This window comes from Furipterus horrens, unplaced genomic scaffold (genome assembly GCF_987537825.1).
Source record: "Furipterus horrens unplaced genomic scaffold, mFurHor1.1.pri manual_scaffold_4, whole genome shotgun sequence".
In the NCBI taxonomy this organism is placed as follows: domain Eukaryota; kingdom Metazoa; phylum Chordata; class Mammalia; order Chiroptera; family Furipteridae; genus Furipterus; species Furipterus horrens.
In genome coordinates this window covers 185,993,219-186,017,646 of record NW_028327174.1, presented here as the reverse complement: position 1 = coordinate 186,017,646, position 24,428 = coordinate 185,993,219, and the positions used below count along the sequence as shown (strand labels likewise).

The window sequence follows — 24,428 nt, the reverse complement described above, 5'->3', positions numbered from 1 at the left end:
GCCACCTTTCTTCCCACGCATCCTCATTCTGCCGGTTCCCCAGTTAAGACACTGGTGCAGGTACAGTACCACCCGGGCGGGGCTCCAATAGGCGGCTTTTACACACACACACACACACGCACACACACACACACACACACACACACACACACACACACACACGCGCGCGCGCGCACACACACACACACACAGGCACGCACGCGCACTCCCAGAACAGCTCTGCCCTGGGAGAAGCCCCACCCTCTCTGGGAGCGCACAAAAGTCCTGGCCCTGCGAGTGCTGCTGCGCAATCTCGGCCGCCTTCTCTAAGTCGTGGAACCTGCAGACACTTGTAAGTAAAGATCCCCTCCCCGGCCCCACTCTTTTCTCCTGCTGAGTTTCTAGACCCCCTTTGCGAAGCGTTTGCGCGTTGCTGTGCCTCTCCTTTGGCTGAATAACCTCTTAGCCTTGTGCTCGGTGGAAACCGGGATGTTCCAGTGCCTCCGGTCCCTGCAACTTCTTGAAAGGATCGGAGAGGGGTGCTGGAGGGAAGCGCGTGACCTGGGTAGAATTTCGGCTGCCCCGCGCAGTCGCGGGCTCCGGGGAAGGGACTGGCCGGGGAACTTGCGGGACTGCAAACCTGGGACACGTGTGGAGGGAGAAGGAAGACAGGAGTCGGAGTTCTGTTAATGGGCACGGGTACGCGCGGAGCGAGAAGGTGGAAGCCTGGGCGCGTGTGCCTGCAGTGGGCGCCCTTCTGGCTCCCTTGCTCGGTTCGGTGGGACGCTTCCTGAACCGTTTCCGCCACTGGGGCCAGGCGCTTTCCAAGCCGCTCCTTGGACTAGCGAATTCAGGATTCTCAGCGGCTGCCATTTTGGGAAAAGAAACAAGAAAGAGCCGGGCTGTGGACTGGAGCGCTCCGCTGACAATGCACAGGCGTCCCCTCCAGGCCACAAGTGCCCCCCACCAGTGCTGGGGACAGAGTGAAATCGCCAGCGGCTGCGGGCGTGGCAGCAGCCGCATCACTGGTGGGGAAGGCGCAGTTCCCAGTGATGCAGAACAATTCAGTGTAGGAGGGAGAATTTAAATCCAAACAAATGCTTGATTTTCCTTTAGGTGCTAAAGAAAACTCAAGCCTGAAAATGGGTCGGAGCAGCAGCGCCACCCGGTGGTGATCGGTTGTTCCTGAGACTGTTTGTCTTAGAAACCCGTGGCTTTACTTCGAAATTTTCAACCCCTCTGGCACAAGAATTTTTAAAATATGTGCTCTCTGACTATTTAGCCAGGAGCACACTCCTCTTTTTCCTTAGATTGTCAAATGAAATAGTGACAACAGCCAACACAATAGTAGCTATTCAGTGTGAATGAATCAAAATTATATCTTTTTTTTTTTTGTCTGATGGGCCAAAAATATATTTTCTGGAATATACTATAGTTCTGGTGTGCTGCAGAAATGGAGTAATTAGTTTATGTGTGCCATGAGATGAAAAAGGTTGAAAATCGCCCCTCTATCCATTTGAAAGATATGCATAGATTTCTGGTCAGTTCTTTATGTTTGACGCTGTTTCTTAGGATTCACTTTGTGTGCAGCGAGAAATGGAGTATTTGCACATCAGAAAGCGGTTCAGTACCCAAGCGTTTGCTTACATTTTTCCTTGCCTTGAAGGTTTCTGAGGAAGCCTCAGTTTTCTCTTCTGTACACTGCACGGTGGCAATGATAATAATACCTATCTTATAGGAAAGTTTATAAGGATAAAAGGAGATGATGCATATGAAGTGCTTAGCATAGCAACAGAAACATAGCGGGTACTAAATAAATATGACTGATGCTACATGATAATAATGAGAAGTAGATGCTGGGTAGACTGTGTTCTCTGGCCTCAGTACAATGGCTAATGGAGCCATAATAATACAGTCACTTCATGACATTTGACTACATGTTTGCTATGTTCTAGGAGTTTCAGGATGGTTCATGCTAAGAGGTGGACCTTGAAGAAGCACTTTGAAGGCCACCCTACAATTAGTAACTTTGAGATGAAGACAGTTGAACTCCCACCCTTAAAAGATGGAGGTAAGTCATAATCATACAATTTGAGTTAAAAGAGGTTGTACCAGTCAGCCTTTGCTGCCTAACAAACTACCCCAACATTTAGTGACTTCAAGCAACAATTCTGTGGCCTCTTCATGCCTCATTTCTCCTCTGTGTGGCCTTTCTAGCAGGTTAGTTTGAGCTCTTTATTTTCACAGTGGTCACCTGCATCTAGAGTAGCAAGAATCGCCATGCTTCAATGTGCAAGTAATTTTCAAACCTCTACCTTTGTTATGTTTGCTAGTAAACTCTTCAAAGCAAGTCACATAAGCAAGCCCAGATCTCAGAAAGGGAAACAGACTTCTTGTTGGGAGGAATGGCAAAGAAGTCCACACAAGTTGGGAGGTATTTGTGGCCATTTTACAGCATGCCACGGAGATTTTTTCAAAGTTCTCTGTGTGAACCCTTGAGTTCAGGCTGGAGGATCCCTCTTCTTTCTTGGTAACTGAAACTCATGCATTCATCTTCATGACTTTGACCAGACCACGGGAGGATTTCTGTCCTGGTGAGTCCCGTGATGACAGTGGGGTAGAGACAGTCTGTGTGCAGAGTTCAGACTCTCCCTGCAAGGAGAAAAGGAGGTGAAACCCCTCATCCTTCACTGAGGAGCCTCCTGTCCACTTGGGGGAAGGGTCTGTTCAAGTCAGACCCAAAGAAATCCAAGGGAGAGAAATGGCAACATACTACATAACACGTTTGGAAATGAGCTTTGTAGAGCAGATTCTAAGGAGTGTCTATACGGGGTGTTTACAGGTAGGTAAGCTTTGCGAAAAGGGCATGCAATCAAGTAGCATGGCAAAGTTGGCATAGCTAAGACTCAACTTCAAAATTCCAGAGAATATGTACATAAGGGTCAGTCCCACAACATGTGTATTCTTTAATAGTAACTGGAACTGCTAGTGAAACCCTGTGTGAGCGCTGTAACATAGTGGTTACGACTGTGGCCCTGGGCATCACATGAAAACAATAATTGTTGAAAATAGCATATGAAATAATCCGTGAAAAGCATGGAGTGCTGAGTAAATATGATGATGATGATGATGATGATGATGATGATGAAGATGAAGAACAACAACTGGCTGGGCCGGGCCAAATGTGAGTCCTTCTTGCCTCTTCAGTGGAAAGCACAGATGAGAGGGCAGCCCTGAAGCAGAAAGACCATCTGTGTTTATTCAGAATGTCAGAGCCAACAGAGGCGTCAGGCCTTGAGTTTCTAATTGCCTATGGAATGCTTTCTTTTTGTAGAGGTCCTGCTGGAAGCGTTGTTCCTCACTGTGGATCCTTACATGAGGTATTATTTCCCTCCTAAAAATTCTCATATTGTGTCTTAGACCCTCTTTGAAAGTAGTTCATCTTTTCAGATATCCAACTGACTCAAAACAGTCACTTCCCCTGATCCTCCCAGCACAGTGTCAGTGAGGGGATGTGTGGGGACTCACCTTTGCAGGCAAAGTTCAGAGAAGCTCAGTGAGGGATTACCCTGGCCCCTTCATTTCACAATCATCTCCTATCTTAATGTCCACAATTTGCCTCTCATTACTCACCAGAATTGCTCCCAGAAAAACTAGGGGAAAAAAAAAAGAAAGCCAGTCTCCAATCTGTCCACTTCACTACTGGCAAATAATTTACTAAGACTCAAGTTAGATTTCCTTGCCTTCTCTCTACCTGTAATATTTTTATTTGGGTGATCTGCAGCTGACTCAAACTGTGTGCTCAGTAACTCCCCCGGGAGGGGCGAGAACAAAAGCCTTCGTGGGCCACAAGCTCCTCATTAATTTTTTGCTTAGGTAATTAATATAGTCATCTTCCCTTTAAGTAATTTTTTAAATAGCTGACTGATATTCAAAGTTTAGACACTACCTGAATGCCTACAACTCAACTCACTTCTGACTCTACCCACCTGGAGAGAGCGTCAGCTCCCGCAGGTTAAAGGCTCAGTCCCACAAGATGGTCCACGCCGCTGCCAGCGCGAATGGCAAGTCCAGGTTGTCACCTCTGCTTCTGACCACCCAGCTGTAGCGCGGAGGTTCTAACGACACCTTCCTTGGATTCAATTATTTGGCTAGAGCAGCTCAGAACTCAGGAAACCAGTTTGCTCACACAGTCACTGGTTTGTTGTACAGAATGGAACGCGGGGACAGCCGGATGGAAGAGAGGCACAGGGCAAGGTGTGGGGAGAGGACTCGAGCTTCTCTGCCCTTTCCAGGGGCCCCGCTCTCCCCACATCTCTGCGTGCTCACCAGCGCAGAAGCTCTCTGAACTTTGTCTTTTTGGATTTTTTTATGGAGACCTCATTACATAGGCACGATTGATGAAATCATTGGCCATGGGTTAATGATTCAACTCCCAGGTCCTCTCCCATTCTGACAGGGAAAGGGTGTGTGGGTGGGAATCAAAGTTCTAACCCTCAGCACAGATCCTTGGGTGGACCATCCTTCTCAAAGTCACCTCATTAACATAACAAACGACATCTTGAAGGCTCCCACCACTTAGGAAATTCCAAGAGTTTTAGCAGAAAGGAGGACACAGACCAAATATATATTTTTAGTATAAGTCGCAATACCACAGCTAATGTTTGGGATAACTAGTACCCAGTGGTACCTGAGTTACGTTTTTAAGATCTTTGGTAGAAACTCTCCCACCATGGAGCATTACGGTACATTTCTCGTGGTCATTTCATAGAAAAATATCACCCGAATGCCTCTGTGGGGTCACAGCACAGGACTACCTGGAACAGCTTTCCTCCCACATTTCACCCAGGTGCCCTGCCCTCACGGAGCTCAGTTTCATTTCTGCACACACTTCCCCAGTGGTTTTCCATTTGGCTTGAAAATCAAGACAGCTTTCCCCAGATGCTCGTATTTATTAAGCACGGATTATTTTTTTTCCAGATTGGCGGCCAAAAGATTGAAGGAGGGTGATATGATGATGGGGGAGCAAGTGGCCAGGTAATTATTTCCATTTGTCCCAGCATTTGGAAAATATGCCTCCCCTTTACCTTCTGCTGGGCCCTGTCTCTGTCCGTGGCTCTCACAATTTCTGCGGCCGTTGTGGGTCGCTCATTGTTTGGACTTCGAAGCAACTGGGCAATGCTGCCCTTTTCCTGACTACTGGGAAGGGAGGAAGGGCTGTGAACTTGTCATTATTTCCATTTCGCTTTGCTATCCTTACTTTTAATTACTAAAAAGAATGTATTTGTCCAGTTCACACTTTTCTAAAAAATCAAACAGAATAAAAATTTGTATCCTGGAAACTGGAAGTTCCTGTATCATCCTAACCTTAGAGATGACTATTGTTAATGTTTTATTATTATTTCAAAAATTTTTCAGTATACATACTAATATTTATAATTTTTAAAAATGGGATTAGGAGGGTGGGCAGGGCGGGGGAGAGCAATGGGGGGGATTAGGACAACTGTAAAAGAACAACAGTAAAAAAAGACAAAAAACGGGATTAAGTGCCCTTCAGCAAATTCCTTTTTCTCAATATGTTATAGGTATCCTTTGTTGATAGTATATAATTATCCCACCTATCTTCTAATGGCTGCACATTATGCCGTTGTAATCTGCCAGTTAATTAATCCACTACTGATAACTGTTTCCAATTTTTTTTTTAACTACAAATAGTTCTGCAAGGAACATGTATACATGTATAAGTGTGTATCTGTGCATTCTCTGACCACTTGGATGAATATAGTTTTACATTAAATATCTGGAAGTATGAATTCTAGGTCAAAGGAGATGCACATTTTTAATTTGAAGAATTGGGAATCAATTGGTCTTTGAAGAGATTGTGTGAGTTTCCACTCCCACCAATATCATATTGAAGACTCTGTGTCCCACACGCGTGCATGCCCACTACTTACCATCCATCTTGGCGATGTGAGATCAGTGTGTTGGTACTTTGTGCTCGGTTTAAGTTGCATTTCTTTCATCATTAGTGATATTGACATTCTTTTTGTAAATTAATAATCAGTTTCTTCTCTGAAGTATCTGTTTATGTCGTTTGCCTTTTTCCTTTAGGCCTTTTCATGTTTTATATTGATTTGTAAAAGCTTCTTATCTGTTAGAAATATTACTTTCGCAGGTGGTTGGATCTTTATCGTTATCTTTCTCCTGTGTGCAATTATAGTTTAAACATTTTCTGAGATTATGTTATCAATATTTGTAATCATGGCTTCTTGGTTTTATTGCATGATGAGGAGGCATTCTCCCCTCCAAAATGGCTAAAATATTTGTTTTCTTCTAGTATTTTATACTTTAATTTTTCACATTTATATCTCTGAGTCATTTCATTTTTATTTTGGAATAAGGACTGAAGTATTTACTAGATGTCCAAATGACTAGTCAGTTATACCATTTATTGAAATCTTACTTGGATTTTTATTGGGACTTCAATGACTATAGATTCATTTAGAGAGAACTGCTATCTACAATATTTCTCTCTAAGTATAAATTATACCTCTCCATTTATCCATTTTTTTTTGTGTGTGATGGCCTTTTAATAGTTTTCTTCATGTAGGTCTTACACATTTCTTGCTAATAATCAAAGAAATTAACATGTATTTGTGTTCACTGAATTGGCTAAGTTTTTTCTTTTTCTTTTTCTTTTTTTTTTCATAATACCCAGTGATGGAAATGCTGTTATGATACTCTCACATGTGGAGTGTAGAAGCAAAAGTTGGCATAACCTTCTAGAAAGAAGTATACAGCAACAGTCACAAATATTTTAATACTCTTTAACCTGTAGTTTCATTTAGAGAAATACTGCCTAAGAAAATAATACGTTCTTATTTATGAATAGAAATTGAAGTGTGATTTACATTAGGAAAAATACTGGAAGTAGTATGAATGTCTAATAACAGGGAAATAATTAAATTCATCATAGTTTTTGAAGGATTCTTACTAACATGAGAAAAAGTATAAGTTACATAGACTAGTATAATGTTAAGGAAGAAAAATTAGGTTACAAAGCAGAAAATGACTTCAATTATGTAAATACATGTATGTACATTTAGAAATATATCATTAAAATAAAAAAATAAAATATCATTAAAATTGCCATAAAATACATGAAAATAGTACAAGTTATCTTTGTTTTGTAGGATTAGAACTAAGATTTTTATTTTATATATTTTATATTTTCTAAAATAAATGTATATTACATATTAATAACTTTATGATCTGGATGGGGGGAAATAGTAAAAAATGGTAAGAGTGGGAGATGATGGAAGAAAAGAAATCAGTTAACGAGAAGAAAAGGGAGCAGCTTAGAGGGAGAGATAAAAACCAATGGGGAAGAGGTGGGGGTGACCCAGGGTTTTGAATAGAGCAGAAAGGTAAAATCAGATAAGGAATGAAAAGCATCCACTGGATTTTGCTATCAGGGGACTGTTGTGATCTTCGTGGAGTGGTAGGGGTGTTACCTTGGAGGTAAAGAGGGAGAAAACGGGACCATAAAATGCAGAGTTGAGCATAATTATATGCTAAGGGAAGGGGACAATAGGAAAATGGTAATGATTCAGGAGAGAGGAAGGGTTAAAGAATGGAGGGTGAGCCCCGACGAACATAAGCAACTGGTGTCTGGGACCTCTTGAGACAGAGGATGGACACCTCTTGCTTAAAGGGAAGAGAAGTGGGTTAGGACAGGGATAGATGCTGGACCATTTGAGAGAGTTCCTCTCTGCTGGCCCATATATTTTCTTCAGAAGAAGGAGGAACTGGTGGCTAAGAATTGAGATGGAGAGAGGTAGGTGGGGTACTCATTCATGGAATATCAACCTGAGTGCTCCTTGTGTACACTGACCACACAGCATCCCGACTCTCTGCAAAGGCAAGAGGTTTCACATGTCTTAATGGGCTTTCTCTTTCAGAGTTGTGGAAAGTAAAAACTCAGCCTTCCCAACAGGAACTATTGTTTCGGCTCTTTCGGGCTGGACAACACACTCCATTTCTGATGGAAAACAACTGGAAGGGCTCCCTGAGGGATGGCCAGACACGTTACCTCTGTCTTTGAGGCTGGGAACCGTTGGCATGCCTGGGTGAGTCTTGTGGGTGTATGTCATTTGTATGAATGCCTGACGTGCTGGATTTCCAAAATGGTGTGTCCAGAACTTGGTCAGTAAGAAGAGACAAGACATTCTAGATTCAGGGGCTGATTAGAGAAGACGGTGGGGCTAAGAAGGGAAGAAGAACGAGGTAGGCTAGAGTTAGCCTTCAGGTGAAAGGAGCGAGAGAGAAAATCAGATCAGAGACACTCAGGTACAAGGAGGAAGAAGGAGTGATAAGCAATGCGGGGCATGATCCCAATCCCTCTCAAGCAGCTGGCAAACCATCACTCAAAAGCGCCACCTCCATCTGTCCCTGGGAGGGTCTTAGCTTCACTCATCACTCATCTCTGCCTCTATTTCATGATTTAAAAAGGGAAAGAGCTCAATCTACCTTGGCTTTTCTGTATCTGTGTTCTTCCTCCCCTTTCCCTATACACTTCTGAGTTTCCTGAGGGGCAAGCGGACCTGAACTTTAAATAACTAAGGTGAATCACAAGTATGGCTGCTCATTCTCTCAGCCTGGCACAGATTTAAAGTACTCAAGTGTCTCTTGGCCTCAAGAAGTTCTTCCTACCCTCTCAGGAAGACTCCTGGTCAAGTCATCCTGTGTCTACTCGACACTTTGGACCTCATGTTCCCTTTTATGTCTTGGAAAAGCAAGGTCGACGGAATTCCATTTGGAGTCCCCAAAACTTTTCTGGCCTGGAATTCATTTATTTCCATTCTTTCACTACGTTGTGTGATCTTTCCCTCCCTTCTTTACGCGCTTCCTCCTTTCCTCCCTCCCTCCTTTCCTTCCTTCTTTCCTTCCTTATTTGCTTTTCCCCACCTGCACACCCCCTTTCTTTTTCATACTTTAAAGGACTTTTAAAGAATGAAATGGAAATATATACCTTCACATGATCAGCGTCTAACAAAAACCAGTCCCATGTTCCCCAAGATCATATTCCACTCAGAATGTGAACTGTTCAGAATTGCCACAGCCAAGAGACATCATTGTGAGATTAGAGGATGCTTAATACCATGTTACATTAAATTACTGAGCACTAAACAGAATTAGAGCACTCTCTGGTCTCTCCTGCCCGCCCTGTAGCCTCTACTAGTGAGAGCTCTTCCTCCCACTGTTGTCTCACACATCCTTCTCTCTAACTTGTGAGCCAGGTGTGGAGCACAGGGTGAAGGCAGGCATGAGGGAACCTAAGAGAAAGTCTCTTATGACTGAGTTGGGGAGAAAGTGACTTGCAAAATATTAGGAGATCTTGACTCCTACAACAGAGGATCATTTATTCCTTTGTGTGTATTTCTTATTTACCTGTTCCAAGCCCCCAAGGAGTGCACTTTTACTCCAATCAACTTGATGCCAGCTGTTCTCGGTGGCTGAGGGGGAGGAGTCACCCATGCCTGTTTCTGGCCTCCTCTAGTGACACGACCACCCATTCTTCGAGAATTCCTACTATTATGAGCTTCTTATCAATGGGATAGGTCAACCCTTCAAGAATACTGGGACTTCTACCATGGGCTATAAAAGAAGTTCAGCTTTGAAACCTAGGGGTATCTTTCAGTTATCCAAGCTCCGCAGAGTTAACATCCACCCACCCATCCCCGCCATAGTATTGCATTACTGCATGTAATAGGATCTTTCTCTTTCCTCAGCTGAGTTGGAAGGGTTCATGTGTTTTATTGTTCAACCTTTTGATTCTGTTAAGTCCTGCTTAGTTTAAAGTGTATCTTTAATTTCCTTCTAGAATGTCTTTACTGTTGGCTTCTCCATGTTATCTTCATTTTATTTTTAAATAGAGGCAATGTTTGGGGAAGACCTTGGGTATCTTAGATCAATATATAATATTCCCTCACTTATCGCGGGTATTACGTTCTAGACCCCTGCCCCCCCGCAATAGGTGAAAATCTGCGAAGTAAGAACTTTACATTTATTTTAGTATTTATATATATTTTAAGGCTTTATAAACCCTTCCCACACACTTATAAACCTTTCCCAGTCCCTTATTAACCTTTCTCACTCCCTTATTAACCTTTTCCACACTTTTATAAACACTACTTATGTTCTTAAACATATTCTACGCTCTTAAACGTATGTAACTTTAACAACATACTTATACAGTACTGCAAAATCCCGTGATATAGCAAAAAACCTGCGATAAAGAATTAAATATAATGTTTTAAAAAATCCTGCGATACAGTGAGGCCGCGATAAGTGAACTGCGATATAGAGAGGGACTACTGTATTGAATTGAAAGCTGACTGTGGAGCTCTGATTGGTGTGACTCGGTTGGTTGGGCATCGTCCCAAAAAGCAAAAGGTCACCGGTTCAATTCCCAGTCAGGGCACATAACTGGGTTGGGGCTTTGGTCTCCAGAGTATGAGAAGAACTCATCAATGTTTCTCTCCCTCGCTCCGTCCCTCCCTCTCTCCCTAAAAACAAAGCTGACTGTAGAAATGCCTACAAGGTACATTGGATGGAATGACAGAATCAGAAAATGTATGCTCTGCTTCTCTTTGGGGGTTAGGCCCACGTGCCCAGCACACTCAGGTGTCAGCATTCATTAAGGTGATAGTTCTCAGTTACTAGCATTCGTAAAAATCACCTGGAGTCTTATTAAAATTCAGATTTCCACATCCCAGAATTTCTAAATCAGGGGGTCTGGGGTGGATCCTGAGAATCTGAATGTCTAATAAACACTCCAGGTGATTCTGAGGCAGGTGGTGCTCCATCTGTCTTTTGAAAAACACTGGGTTAAGGGATTATTAGATATTTGGGTCCTGGGAAAAAGTGCCGCCTCTGCCTTTTGCTGCCTTTCCCTCAATGCTCAACTCTCCTGGACCCTCAAATATAGTCAGAGGCTGAGTAAGCTGAAGGTACGCCAACAGGTAGGGTCTGTTTACATAGAAATAATGTGAGATGAATTTGTCTGAACTTTTGAAAGTGATTTAATGGTCATCGTAATGGGTATGGATTTCATTGGCTCAGACTCAGGGATGCAAAATATAACTTAAAATTTTCCTCCTGTTGCACTCGATTTCTGTTTCAAGCCTTTGTTTTGGCTGGTGTAGTAAAATAAAAACTCCATCAAACTCAGTGATGTCTCATGTCATTTCAGGTTTCAAGCTCAGACTTTCCTTTCTCTTCTCCCTAGGGCTGATGCAAGCCTCAAGGGCTAATGCAAGTTCAGTGTCAGTAGAAGGGGAGCAACAACTTCTTGAGCTTGATCTGTCTTAGGTTCGGGCTGCTTTCCTGCTCAGAGTGTCACTTGTCCCATTGCGTCTTCAGCCAGGTCTTCTTCCAAGCTGGCAGTCCACTGACGTGTGGGGGTTTCTTCGCCCACTCCCCGTCAGCACTGCCCGAGCTGCATCTTTGCAGGCCTCGTAACACTTCCCCTGCAGGCTAGCTTGGGGTGAGGTGAGGAAGCTTCAGAGGTTCTTCCGTACTGCTTCGGAGCCGTGGGAGACTCTGGGTGTTTCTTTCTGACCCTCTCATGCCTGGGCCCCTCATACTGTCGCATCTGCTCTGTGGCTATGGCACCAGGATGGCAGAGAGGCTTTCCTCGTGAAGCTCGTCATGTCTCTAGGACTTAGATGGGAATGAGGCACAAGCTCTCTGTTCTTGGATCCCCCAAATTTAAGGGGGACCTGTCTTCTTTCACCCCCGAGACTTGACCTGGTGGTGATAGATAAGATGCACCCCTTTCCAGCCAATACTCCATTCCCACCCTAGTCCCATCGTTTGTTTCTGTTTGGGTGAGGGAGAAGGGAAAGAGGAGGTGGACCAGTAGTGGTGGGTAATATTGATTTCCTCTTGCTTTCTTTTACCTAGATCCACGGCAGCAGGCTGCTTAGAAGCTCTTTGGCGTGTATGTGAATGAGTTATGGGGAAAGCAACGAATCTACCCACCTGTCTTTACTTTTCTTTCCTCAGCCTAACAGCCTACTTTGGCCTACTCGACATCTGTAGTGCAAAGGCCGGAGAGACCGTTTTGGTGAACGCAGCAGCAGGAGCCGTGGGCTCTGTTGTGGGGCAGGTAGCTAAGCTCAAGGTGAGTGCCCTCCTCCGGGAGCAAACATTTACTCCGCACCCACCGTGAGCACTGGGAACGCATCTGTGAGCGCAGCAGGCCTCCCTAGTCCCGGAGTTTAGTCTCGTGGCTCTTGTTCAGAAGTTGAAGATCGCGAGTGATTGAGCAATGGCGGGAGGGAGGAAAATGGTGTAGCCAAGGTGACCTGAACGTTATCTGACAACAGTGCAGGTTTCAAGTCATAAGTGGACTCTGTCCAGCATAGTGAGTTTGTAAGCAGTCACTGCTTTCATAGTTTTTACTGCACATTTCTTGTTACAGCTTTATCTCCTCTCTTTATGATTTCCCCCAACAACAGAAGGAGGGGTTGAGATCAGTCAACTAAGAGTCATCACCTACGTGGCCCCATTGCAAAGGCTACTACAGTCAGCCCAGAGCGGCGGGGCCATGGCTGGGGAGCTAACTCCTGGGAGGTACCGAGGGCATGGAAACATTGGCTCTGATTTGGGCAGGTGTCTGTGTTCAAGAGATCTGATATGGTGATGGGGATACAGGCAGCAGGCAGCTCAGACACAGTCAGGATGTGTCACATAGCGGGAATGTGCCAAGGTGATCTGGCGTAGCTGATCCTTTGCCAGAGGCTGGGATGCAGAGCTCAGGACCTAGCTCCTAGGGAAAGAATTAGGAAGAATACAGATGAACATAGGGCTTCAGCCAATAGCCAAGGATCCAGGCTGGTCTCCAGGGCTAATGAGAGCTTAGAATACAAAGAAGAGGTGAGGCTACTGTGGCGGTTGCAGGAAGAATTTATTTACAACTAAATAAATAAATAGGAATATCGATGTTGCATTTTATCAAATGTCATTTCAGCATTTACCGGGTTAACTTTGCAGTTAATGAATTAGCTTAGTTTTCCAGGCTTGAACCATTCTAGCATTCCTGGAATAAGCTTTATTTACCTATGGTATAGTATGGATTTGTACCTTTGAATTTTATTTGATCACATTTTAAATAGAATTTTTGCATCTGTAATTATAGATGAGTTTGGTTTAAAGTTTATTTGTTCTGAACTTATCAGTGTTTAGCTTTGGGTTATGCTAGACTTCCAAAATGAATTAGTAAACTTTCCAATAATCAAATGTTAAATAGTTTCTTTAAGCTCGAAGGGATATTTATTTCAAAAATTTGATAGGACTTACCCTTAAACCTATTCTTTTAGAAACTCCTCTGGAGACTGCCATACTAAAAAGTGTGTGCTTAGTCCTTAAAGGAGAGACCTGATTAGTTCTGCATTTTAGAGAAGTCACTTTGGCCTTGGCTCATAGTTCACAAGGACAAAGTATTCAAGACAAGAAGTCCAATGAGGAGGCTCTTAGAATAATTCAGATGAAAAAGTGTGATGCACCAACAGTAGAGATTAGAGGTCGGGACCAGCTTTGAAGGAGATTTGGTAAAGAGGAAAAAAAAAAAAAGGGAGAGAATAAACTTGATATTGGATGTGGATAGAAAGGGAAAGAAACACATCTTCTGTGACCCACGTGTCTCAGCTTTGGATAACTGAGTGATGCCACTCACCATGATAGAGAATAGAAGAGGAGCAACAAGTAAACAAGCAAGGAAAAAAGACATTCTATTGTAGGCACATTGATTATGAGGGACCTCCAGGCTATCCATGGGAAGGCTATTGGAAAGACTGATTTAGAAGTCACTCAGAAGAGAGACTCAGCTGGAATAGACGAGGGAATCATCTGCTTGAAGGAGGCACTGAGGTCATAGGAGAAAATGAGATCATCCTATGAATGAATGTAGAAGGCTAAAAGGCAAAAGTACAAAGGATGCTGCTTTTGCAAAAGAGTTTTTCCCTTGAATCATGAAGGAATGGAAAAAGTATATAGCAGTCATTGTTTGTACGGATACATGTATGAACCCAAAGGTCTTTCCCTAATTGACAGTGCACAGTGGCTTGTAGTCTGGTCTTCACGATACATTGAGAGTAGAAGAGAGCTTTCTGAAGAGCTACTTTCTATGTGCCAGTATAATCTCTAGTCTCATTCCGAAAGTGCTTTTCACAATGTCCTCCAGTTCCTCTCTGAATAAGCAGCATCTAGTCCAATGCTTTGGGCCAAGTCAAACAAGAAGAGGGCAGTTACCAGGAGGGCTGTCTATGAAATGAGAGTCCCGGAACTGAGCCAAAATAATAGTCTGAAGGACGACTACACCAAGAGAAAGCATGTGAGTCATTGCAAAGCGAGAGAAGCCCCCAAAATAAAGAAATGAGGCACATAAATATGTTGTCAAGACAGCAGGTTGAAATGAACTGCAAACCACATAAACATAGAAAGCATGTGTTGGGCAGTCTGAGGCAAGCTGGAGTTATTCTTGGGTTATAGGATGGTTCAGGGACTAATTTCACTTATGAGGCCTTTTGGCTCATTGTGGTATCCTCATATATGTGTCTCAGCACCTCGAAGAGTGTTCTAGGGGAACTGGACTATATTTGACTAGGAGGGTGGCGTTGGTTCATGTGTGACTTATAAATGGTTTCCATCCCCCTCCCCACCCCACCTTTAGGGCTGCAAAGTTGTTGGAGCAGCAGGTGCTGATGAAAAGGTTGCCTACCTTAAAAAGCTTGGATTTGACGTTGCCTTTAACTACAAGACAGTAGAGTCTTTGGAAGAAACTTTGAAAAAAGCTTCTCCTGATGGTTATGATTGTTATTTTGATAATGTAAGTAAAAATTAGACTGAACATCTGATTTGCTAACAAAATAGCTACACAAGGGAATATACTTCTCGAGTTTCCATCTAAAATCTATGATGAAAGTACATATGCCTTTAAAAAAAAAATACAGCTTTATTGTGATAGATATAATTCACCATTTAAAATATAGAATCCAATGGTTTTTAGTATATTCACAGAATTGTACAATTCTCACCACCATCAATTTGAGAACATTTCTATCATACTAAAAAGAAATCTTTGTATTAGCAGGCACTACTCACTTCCCCCAAAAGTGGTCTTTTGTGACTGACTTCTCACACTGAGCATGTTTCCAAGGTTTATCCATGTTGTAGCATGTATCAGTGATTCATTCCTTCATATGTGGCCAAATAACATTCCATTGTATTGCTATATCAAATTTTATTTATACATTCATCAGTTGCTGGGCATTTGAGTTATTTGCAGTTTTTGGCTGTTATATAATACCGCTATGAACATTCATGTACAAGTGTTTGTGTGGATATATGTTTTCATTTCTCTTGAGTAAACACCTATAAGTAGAGTTTCTGGGTCATGTGGTAACTTCATGGTTACCATTTTGAGGTACTGCCAAGCTATTTTGCAAAATGGCTGCACTATTTTACATTTTCACTAGCAGTGTATGAGGGTTCCAGTATCCCTATGCCCTCACCAACACTTATGATCTGTCGTTTTTATTATGGCTATCCTAATGGGTTTGAAGGGATAATTTCATTGTGATTTTGATTTGCATTTTTTTAATAGCTAATGATATTGAGCATCTTCCCATGCACTTATTGGTTATTTGTATATCTTCCTTGAGGAAATGTCTGTTCAAATCCTTTGCCCATTTTTCAACTGGGTTATTCGTTGAGTTGTAAGTCTTCGTTCTACAATCTGGATACAAGTCCCTATCAAATACAATCAGTTCTTGGTATTTCTGGTAGCTATGTTCTGTAGTCACTGAACCATTCATTGCTCTAGAAAAAGTGTGTACCTATATGCACACATCTTACATAGATTACAATCTTAAATCCCAAAACGATTTTTCCTATAGCTTCCGTTTTCTTTATTTTACAAAAGAGAATATGAGGTTCAGAGAAATGTTAAGTAACTTGCCTGAGGCTGCCCCGTGAACTAATCCTTCCAAAGTTGGCCCCAGAGCCAGAGCTTCTTGAACTAAACTGCACTGTGCCCTAGTGTTTTCACCTTCTGGTAAATCTCTGTAAGAGAGCTGAAAAAGAAGGCAGAGCCATGGCCTTGTTTGACTTTGGCTGGGAACTTTGCAGCTCTACCTGCTCTGCATGTGTCTGCAAAGAACCAGGGAAAGCCCTGTGAGTGTTTATGTTGGGGTTATACATAAATTTTTGCAAGTAGCCCAATTCGCAAATATGGAACCCAGTAATAATGAGGATTCCCTGTATTTGGTTTGCAAATATTTTCTCCTGTTCTTTTTGTAAGTTGTCTTTCACTCTCTTGATGGTGGTCTTTAAAGCACAAAAGTTTCCCATTTTGGTGGTCCACTGTATTTTTTCTTTGTCACTTGGGCTTTTGGTGTCATGTCTAATACTTTACCTTATCCAAGGCGATGAAGATTTACTCCTTTGTTTCTTCTAAGAGATTTATAGTTTTAGCTCTTACATTTAGATCTGTGATGCACTTTAAAGTAAATTTTGTGTATGGTGTAGGTAGGGAAGGAGTCCAATTTCATTCTCTTCCATGTGGATATCTAGTTGTTCTACACCATTTGTTGAAAAGACTGTTTTGTCCCTACTGAGTTGTTTTGTCACTGTTATCAAAATCAACCGACCATAAATGTAAGGGTTTGTTTTTTTTGTTCTTTTTCACTCTCAATTTAGTTATATTGATCTGTATTTCTTTTCTCACATTGTCTTAATTAATGTAGCTCTGTAATAAGTTTTGAAGTCAGAAAATGTGAGTCCTCCAACTTTGTTCCTTGTATGCCAATTGATTACTTTTTCAAACTTTTAGGTAGGGCAATGAGATTATTGAACTGATCAGAGAACCTCACAATATAATAAAGTAAAATTTGTGTTATATAAGGTATGTTCCTATAATGCAATGGAAATGCCCTGTTTCTAATGAGTTTTTCCAAGTCCAATTTCTACATGATTGTGCTAATTCGAGCAGTTTTGCGGCTGCTAAGACACGTAATGTGAAATGATGATTGTAAATGAGTGATTGTCTTCAATCTTCTGCTGTTGAGATTATTTAAGGGTTTTTTTTCTCCTGTTTAGGTAGGTGGAGAATTTTCAAACATTGTTTTCCCTCAGATGAAGAAATTTGGAAGAATTGCTATATGTGGGGCCATCTCTACCTATAATCTTACTCGTCCACTTCCTCCAGGTAATGAGCTCATGCACGTGGGCACAGATGTAGGCAGACTGGAGGAGGAGAAGCTTCACAGATATGGAATCAGAATATTTATGTGACTATCAAAATATTTAAAAGGCTTCCCAATATTCTTGATGAAATAGTATTTATCAGCTTATATTTTTATACGAAGAAATCACAGGATCTGAAAATATGGAACAAATACATATTAAAAGTTTTAGCTATTACCTATTTCCTGAAAAATTGTAAAAAGAAAGCTATGATTTGATTTAGAAGCTGCACCCCTTGGTCTGCTGATAAAATATCAGAGTTCTTCAGGACATTTGGGGTATTGCTGGAGGTGTAGGTACGGGTAGAAGGAGAATTGAGGGGATTCAAAGGAGAAAGCAGGCTGCATTTCCTTCAGACAGTCATGGGCAGTGCTTCCTAGACCAGCAGGACCCCCGGGCCTCCCCAAACTGACAATTTCCACTGAAAGGGAAGGGAGCATGCGTTTCCCCCACCCCCCACCATTCTTTGATTGCCCTGGTTTTGTTTCTCCTGGGCCCTGCCATGCCCTCCACCCCCACATCTTCCCTCTCTTATGCTGAGACCACCCCCTCCCGCCTCCATACCTATTAAGGTCTAAAACTAGTGTCAAGTAGAGGATTGTGCTCATTAGCTCCCCATCTCTGAGACATGTTTATAGGCCTGTTTAAGGAATGGAGCCATGAGAGGCTGAGCAGACCAGAGACTCTTTAAATCTTATTAGCAACAGACTGTGGTCATTTCCTTGACCACAATTCAATTGGTGTATCCGAATATTTTGGATGCAGTAACTTGATCTAGTTTTTGTAGCAATTAGTCTTTGGAAGTTCAGCTGTCCAGATAGGTCTTTGGGATGTCAGCAGGTCTTGTCCATTCTATTTAAATCAGAGAGCATGCTGCCCTGCTTCAGATCTCCAGAAATTCTAACAGATTTCACTGTTAGGATATAGCTCAGAGGCAAGTAATTCTGTTCCCCAACCTTAATGCCACATATATATATATTTTTTTTTGGTTCTCAATAAAGAAACCCACATGCCCTTCACAGTGGACAAGCCCAGAAACAGTATTTCATCTTCTTCCAAGATGAGCAAATAAGGGTTCCAGCCTATAACCCCAAAAGAAATGTGGTTTGTGTGGGTTTTCTGAAGAAGCACACTTTCTGCAGGACCAGTCTAGAATCTGGGGGTGTCACTCTCCTGTGTCATTCTCAAGTCTCACTCATTCTGCATCAATTTCATTTTGCTCAGGATGAAGCCCCATTTTTCTGACCACTAGTGCTAACTTTCTTCGAAGTAGTGAGTGGGAACTTTAGGCTTGAGTGATGGCAGGTATCAAAGATGCTGAAAATAGGTTCTGCCACTCATCCTGTCCCTTCTGGTCCTGACTGAACCTGACTTCCTAGCACTTGTAAGACTATGCTCAGGTGTCATTCCGTCAGTCTCTGGTCACTTGAGATTCTTGGGAAAAGAAACCAGGCAACCTTACAACCTTTTCTCTCTCTTACAGAAGAGTACTGCCTCACAGGCTGCAGGGCAGCCTGGTGCTTTTTCTAGGCTGATGGTTCTCAGAGTGGGAGCCCAGGACCCGCAGCATCACCATCTCCTGGGAACTTGTGGGAAACACATATTCTCGGGGCCTACTCCATAGCCACAGTCAGAAACTGGGGGTATCTTGCCATGTAAGGTACCATCTTCACAGGTTCTGGGAGTTAGGACACAGACATCTTTGGGGGGCATCATTCTGCCTACCACAGAATGCATGTTGATTTGTGGGCAACCCCACGGATCAAAAAAGAGTGGAGGAAATGAAAGAGGGGGCAGTAAGAGAACAGTGACGTGACTTGTCTGCCTGCTTTCACCACGGCTACCTCCCTGGACCCTATTGCCCAGATGTGTCCTCCTCTTCGCAGGCCCACCCCCGGAGGTTGTCATCTATCAGCAGCTCCGCATGGAAGGGTTCATCGTCAGCCGCTGGCAAGGAGAGGTCCGCCAGAAGGCTCTGAAAGACTTGCTGAAGTGGGTCTCAGAGGTAAGGGGCTCCAGAGCCACTCCCTCCAGTTGTACACTGAATCCCATTCCCTTCTGGTGCTGTAGATGTCAAATTTCCACTTCAAGTACATCTCACTGCGCTCTATTTTATAGCAAAATACCCGGACATGTTGTCTACACTCTCTTTCAATTCTTTCTTAAGTCTACACATCAGGATTTTGCCCTGATCACTGGGCCTTTTTTCTTCTCTGTCAACACCCTATCCATCCCTTAGTTAGCTCATCCAGGCTCATGGCTTTAAATGGCAGTGCCTAAATGTCTCTCCTGCCTACACCGCTCCCCTGAGCTCAACTGCTCGACAGCTCTGCTTGGATGTGTGATTCACATCTTTGACTTAACATGTCGGAAATGAAATATGTTTTGATTTTTCCTGCCAAGTCTGCTCCATAGATAGACCATAGATGGCAGTTCTACCCTTCTCGTTGCTCAATCCAAAATCCTTGCAATCATCTTAGATTCCTTCATCCCCTCGTCTCATCTGTTGGGAAATTCTGGTGGCTCAAGCTTCTAATTACATACAGAATCTGACCACTCCTCCCCCCTCCATTGCTACCACCCCGCTGCAGGCCACCACTTGTCTAAGACGTTGTGTTAGCCTCAATCTGGTTCCCATCTTTCTACCCTTACAGTCAATTCCCAGAACAGCAGACGGAGTGGTCATCTTTGAAAGCATAAATCAAACCATGTCATTCTTACGCTCAAAACCTCCCAAAACCCCCCGCTTCTCTTAGAATAATACTTACAAGGCTTTCTGCGATCTATCTCCCATTATCTCTCTAATTTCATTTCTCAGTGTTTAGTCACTTTGCTCACTCTGCCCAATCCCTCCCCTTACCTCTCCGTCTCTGGTAACTGCTTAATTTTCTTACCTCCTTCATGTCTTCGCTAAAAACTGCCTTCTGAATGAAGCAACTTTTACAATGACACTATTTAAATTGTAATCCCCCTTCACTCTTTTTTTTTAAAGTATGTTTTATTGATTACATTGTTACTGTAGTTCCAATTTTTTTCTCCTTTGCTCCCCTGCACCCAGTACCCCGCTTCCTTCCAGCAATCCCACCCCCCTTAGTTCATGTCCATGGGTTGTGCATATAAGTTCTTTGGCTTCACCCTTTCCTATATTATTCTTAACTTCCCCCTGTCTATTTTGTACCAACCGATTATGCATCTTAATCCCTGCACCATTTCCCCATTTCTCCGCCTTCCACCTCCCAGCTGATAACCCTCCAAATGATCCCATACCTATGATTCTGTTCCTATTCTGGTTTGCTTAGTTGGATTTTGTTTTTATTTTTTAGATTCAGTTGTTGATAGTTGTGAGTTTGTTGTCATTTTAGTGTTCATAGTTTTGATCTTCTTTTTCTTAAGTAAGTCCCTTTGACATTTTATATAATAATGGCTTGGTGATGATGAACTCCTTTAGCTTCACCTTATCTGGGAAGCACTTCATCTGCCCTTCCATTCCAAATGATAGCTTTGCTGGATAGTGTAATCCTGGTTGCAGGTTGCCTTTCATCACATTGAATACTACTTGCCAGTCCCTTCCTGCCTGCAAAGTGTCCTCTGAGAAATCAACTGATAGTCCCATAGGCAACCCCCTGTAGGCAACTCTCCGTCTCTCTCTCAATCATGATGCATCCTGGTGTGGTCCCCTCTGGGTCCAGCTTGTCTGGGACCCTCTGTGCTTCCTGGACCTGTATATTCATCTCCTTTACAAAATTTGGGAAGTTTTCCTCATTTTTTTCAATTCTTGCTTCCTCATTCTGCACAGGTTGACTGTTTTTTTCTTTCTTATGTTCCAAATCATTGATTTGGACCCCGGTTTCCTTCCCTTCACCATTGGTTTTGTGTGGATTTTTCTTTGTTTCACTTAGCATAGCCTTCACTTCTTCCCTTATGCATGTGCTGTGCTCAAGCATGTCTGTCAAGCCTGTGAGCATCTTTATCACCAGTGTTTTGGATTCTGCGTCTGTTAGGTTGTCTATCTCCTCATCGCTTAGTTCTCCCACTGGAACCTTGATCCATTCCCCCTTTTGGGCCATACTTCTCTGTGTCCTCATTCTGACAGGCTCCTGTGTTTGTTTGCCTCCATGTACCAGGTAGAGCTGTTGCTCCTGTGACATTGTAAGGAGCAGAGCCTTACAGATTTGTCAGTACAGGGCAACCTGTTTCACCACATTGTGGCGCTGTATGTGGGGGAGGGGTCCGAGAGGGAACAATGCCACCTGCCCAGCACCCGCCCCTTTTCCAGGCACCTCTCCCACTTCTGCATCAGACTGGTGCCCCTTTAGCTGCTGCCCTGGCTGTCGTTCCCAGAGTGGGTGGGTCTGCGGACGTTCTAGGTCCATGGGAGCTCTTTAAATAAGCGGACTCTGCTGAGACTGGCAGTTTCTGCCTCCGCCCCAACCCCCGCTGGTCTGCACAGTCAGAAGCAATGAGGCTTGATTTGCCCCGGTGCTGGGACTGTGAGCTTCGAGGTCCGGTGAGGAGCTGGGAACACTCCTCAGGTGTCCCTCCTGACTTTTTAAAACGTGTGACTGCTTTTTGCCAGCCTGCTGTTGCCACCACCACACCGAGTCCTCTCCACCCCGACTCTGCCCCTCCTACCTGTCTGGATGAGTATTTCTTCTTTATATCTTTGTTTGCTGGACTTCCGTGCAGTTTGATTTTCTGGAACTTCTGGTTGTTTCTAGTTTTGAGGTAGTTGTATTCCTTCTTAGTTGTGGAGGGAGATGCAGCCTGTCTATCTACGCCTCCATCTTGGCCGGAAGTTCCTCTTCACTTTTGATCCTCTTTATCTTTTATCCATAACTATTATATGTTATATATACTACAATTCATTTCTTTATGCATTTATTGCCCGTCTCCTACCCATGAGAATGTAATGTAACCTCTATGTGGACAGCAGTGTTTCTGTATTTAGTTTTCTGATGTAGCCTCAGCACCTAGAATAATGTGTGGATCAATGTAGGCATTAGATGAATATTGTCGAATGAGTGAGGGGCAAATATTTGTGCCATGGTTCTTCCATGTCCCACATTAGTCTTCTTAAGGTCATGCCTTGAGATCCAGAGGAAGAAGCCAATCCCTTTGCCCAGTACTGTGATCATTTTCCCACCAAGACCATAGTGAGTTTTAGTCGATAGAAATCTGAATAACCAAGGTGCATTATTTTAGTTTTTACAGGGGGAAAGTGGTTTCACACTTCCTAATTCCTGGCTTTGTGATAATTTCCCAATTCAAAGAAATAGATTGCTCCTCTGGCAACCAGGAGAGGTTGGCGTTTTTCCCAGTCTAGCACTTCAGGTGCTGGGCTGGGCTCTTGCCAGGAAACTGGGAAGAGTTGAATTATTTTTAAGTTCCCAGTGTGTAGCCTCTTTGTCGCTGTGGGTGAAGTTGAATCTACCGCTTCTATGGCCACAGCTTGACAACAAGAAGCCATCAGGCTGGTGTCCCTTGATGCATCCCTCTAACAAAGTGAACCTAATTATAGTTTTGTTTTAAGTAGCTAGCAACTTGGCCTAATTTCTCATCTACTTATTTTTTCTCATCTCTCAGCTTTTTAAAATACACTTTTTATTTTAGAATAGCTTTATATTTATAGAAAAGTCACAAAGAAAGTACAGAGAGTTCCCATATACCCTATATTCTATACCCTAAGTTCCCATATTATTAACATTTAATATCAGTATTCATCCTCTACTTTGAACCTTTAAACTGGATTATAGCTTTCGACCCGTTCCGGGTTCTTTGCCACTTCAAGGGCAGGAATGAGCTTGGACTTTCTAGTCACAGATTCACATCCCGGCTTCCCTACTTACCAGTTGAGTGACCTCAAGCATATGGTCCCTCCATAAGTCCACGAAGGGTGCTAAACCACCACTGGATTACATTAGGGGGAAAATGTCATCAGTAACTCAGGTGTCCACATAAGACCCCTTTGCAAAGACTTGAAAATGTGAATTAGTTCCACTCACTAGGCTGTGCCTGGTAGGAGAAAGAGAATGAAAACCTTCCTCACTGAATGAACCATTCCCTCCCAAACTCCTAAATGAAGGTTAAACACACACACTAACAGAACCCTAGCTTGAAGGGAAAACAATTATGAAGGTGCCATGGTATTTACATTTCCTGAACAGGCTCTGCCTCCTAAGGGGTCAAATAGAGGCAATGAAGCTACATCATGGGAAGGAGGATGGCAGATAACACCCTAAAGGGTGCTCCTTTCTCCATTCACTACCACCTCTTCTAAGATCATAACATTATTAAATTTTTCATATAATTTACTTAGAAATTTCTTAATCACATCCTTGTGACATTTCTCCTATTGTTATGCTGTGATCGGACCCCTATTATTAAATTCTTATGAGTACTTTGTAATCTGTTACATACACTGTGTGTATGGGTCATGCCCCACAAATGACTGTAAGTTCACAGGGCCTCTAGCTTATAGATCAAAATTTCTCATGACGTACCTGGTAAATTTACTGCTGCGATGAGAAGAGTGTCATTTAGAGTATGATATGAATCTATTATATCTGTTGTTGTTTTGACACAGGGTAAAATCCAATACAATGAATACGTTACTGAAGGATTTGAGAACATGCCAGCTGCATTTATGGGAATGCTGAAAGGAGACAACTTGGGGAAAACAATAGTGAAAGCATGAAAAAAATGACACAATTTAGAAATCATGTGGATGATTACTTAATTTCTTTTGAACCATTTAGTAAAAATGTATACTGCCTTCGTTATCTAGGAAACAGTGGTTGTAATGAGTTTGATCTACCTAATAAAGGACATTTAAATAGTGTGTAATTAGCAATAGAGAATGACTATTTTCTTGTGAATAATACTGCCTACTACACCTCCTTCTGGGTTGTGGTAGAAAATAGTGGCTTTGAGTCCAAAAGTTTATAGCCTCTGTGACCTTGAACTTCTGATTTTTTTCACCTGTGAAGTAAGAACAGCACCATCTTCTTCATATCCATATTTTATATTTATTTAAAACACCAGCATAATGCCTGGCATACACGTATATTAGGCACCTAGGCCATAAGATAACCCCCCCTATTGCTTATGAATATTCATACACAAGAAATACACATTGCTCA

At 42.7% G+C, this 24,428-nt stretch overlaps 1 protein-coding gene across 1 annotated transcript; it reads left to right on the top strand.

Annotated features, from left to right (window-relative positions):
• The first annotated feature begins 247 nt into the window (after positions 1-247).
• Positions 248-24,127, top strand: PTGR1 (prostaglandin reductase 1). Its single transcript, XM_090274560.1, has 10 exons — positions 248-331; positions 1,935-2,050; positions 3,314-3,359; positions 4,960-5,016; positions 7,941-8,108; positions 12,049-12,166; positions 14,717-14,872; positions 17,143-17,251; positions 19,176-19,294; positions 23,873-24,127. The coding sequence occupies exons 2-10, from the start codon at positions 1,945-1,947 to the stop codon at positions 23,981-23,983; spliced, it is 990 nt and encodes a 329-aa protein (XP_090130686.1). The 5' UTR covers positions 248-331; positions 1,935-1,944; the 3' UTR covers positions 23,984-24,127.
• The last annotated feature ends 301 nt before the right edge of the window (positions 24,128-24,428 follow it).

Coding starts and splice junctions, on each gene's coding strand:
- PTGR1 (XM_090274560.1), top strand. CDS start 1,945: ATGGTTCATGCTAAGAGGTGGACCTTGAAGAAGCACTTTGAAGGCCAC. Junction 5,017..7,940: donor ATGGGGGAGCAAGTGGCCAG/GTAATTATTTCC, acceptor TTTCTCTTTCAG/AGTTGTGGAAAGTAAAAACT. Junction 8,109..12,048: donor GGAACCGTTGGCATGCCTGG/GTGAGTCTTGTG, acceptor TTCTTTCCTCAG/CCTAACAGCCTACTTTGGCC.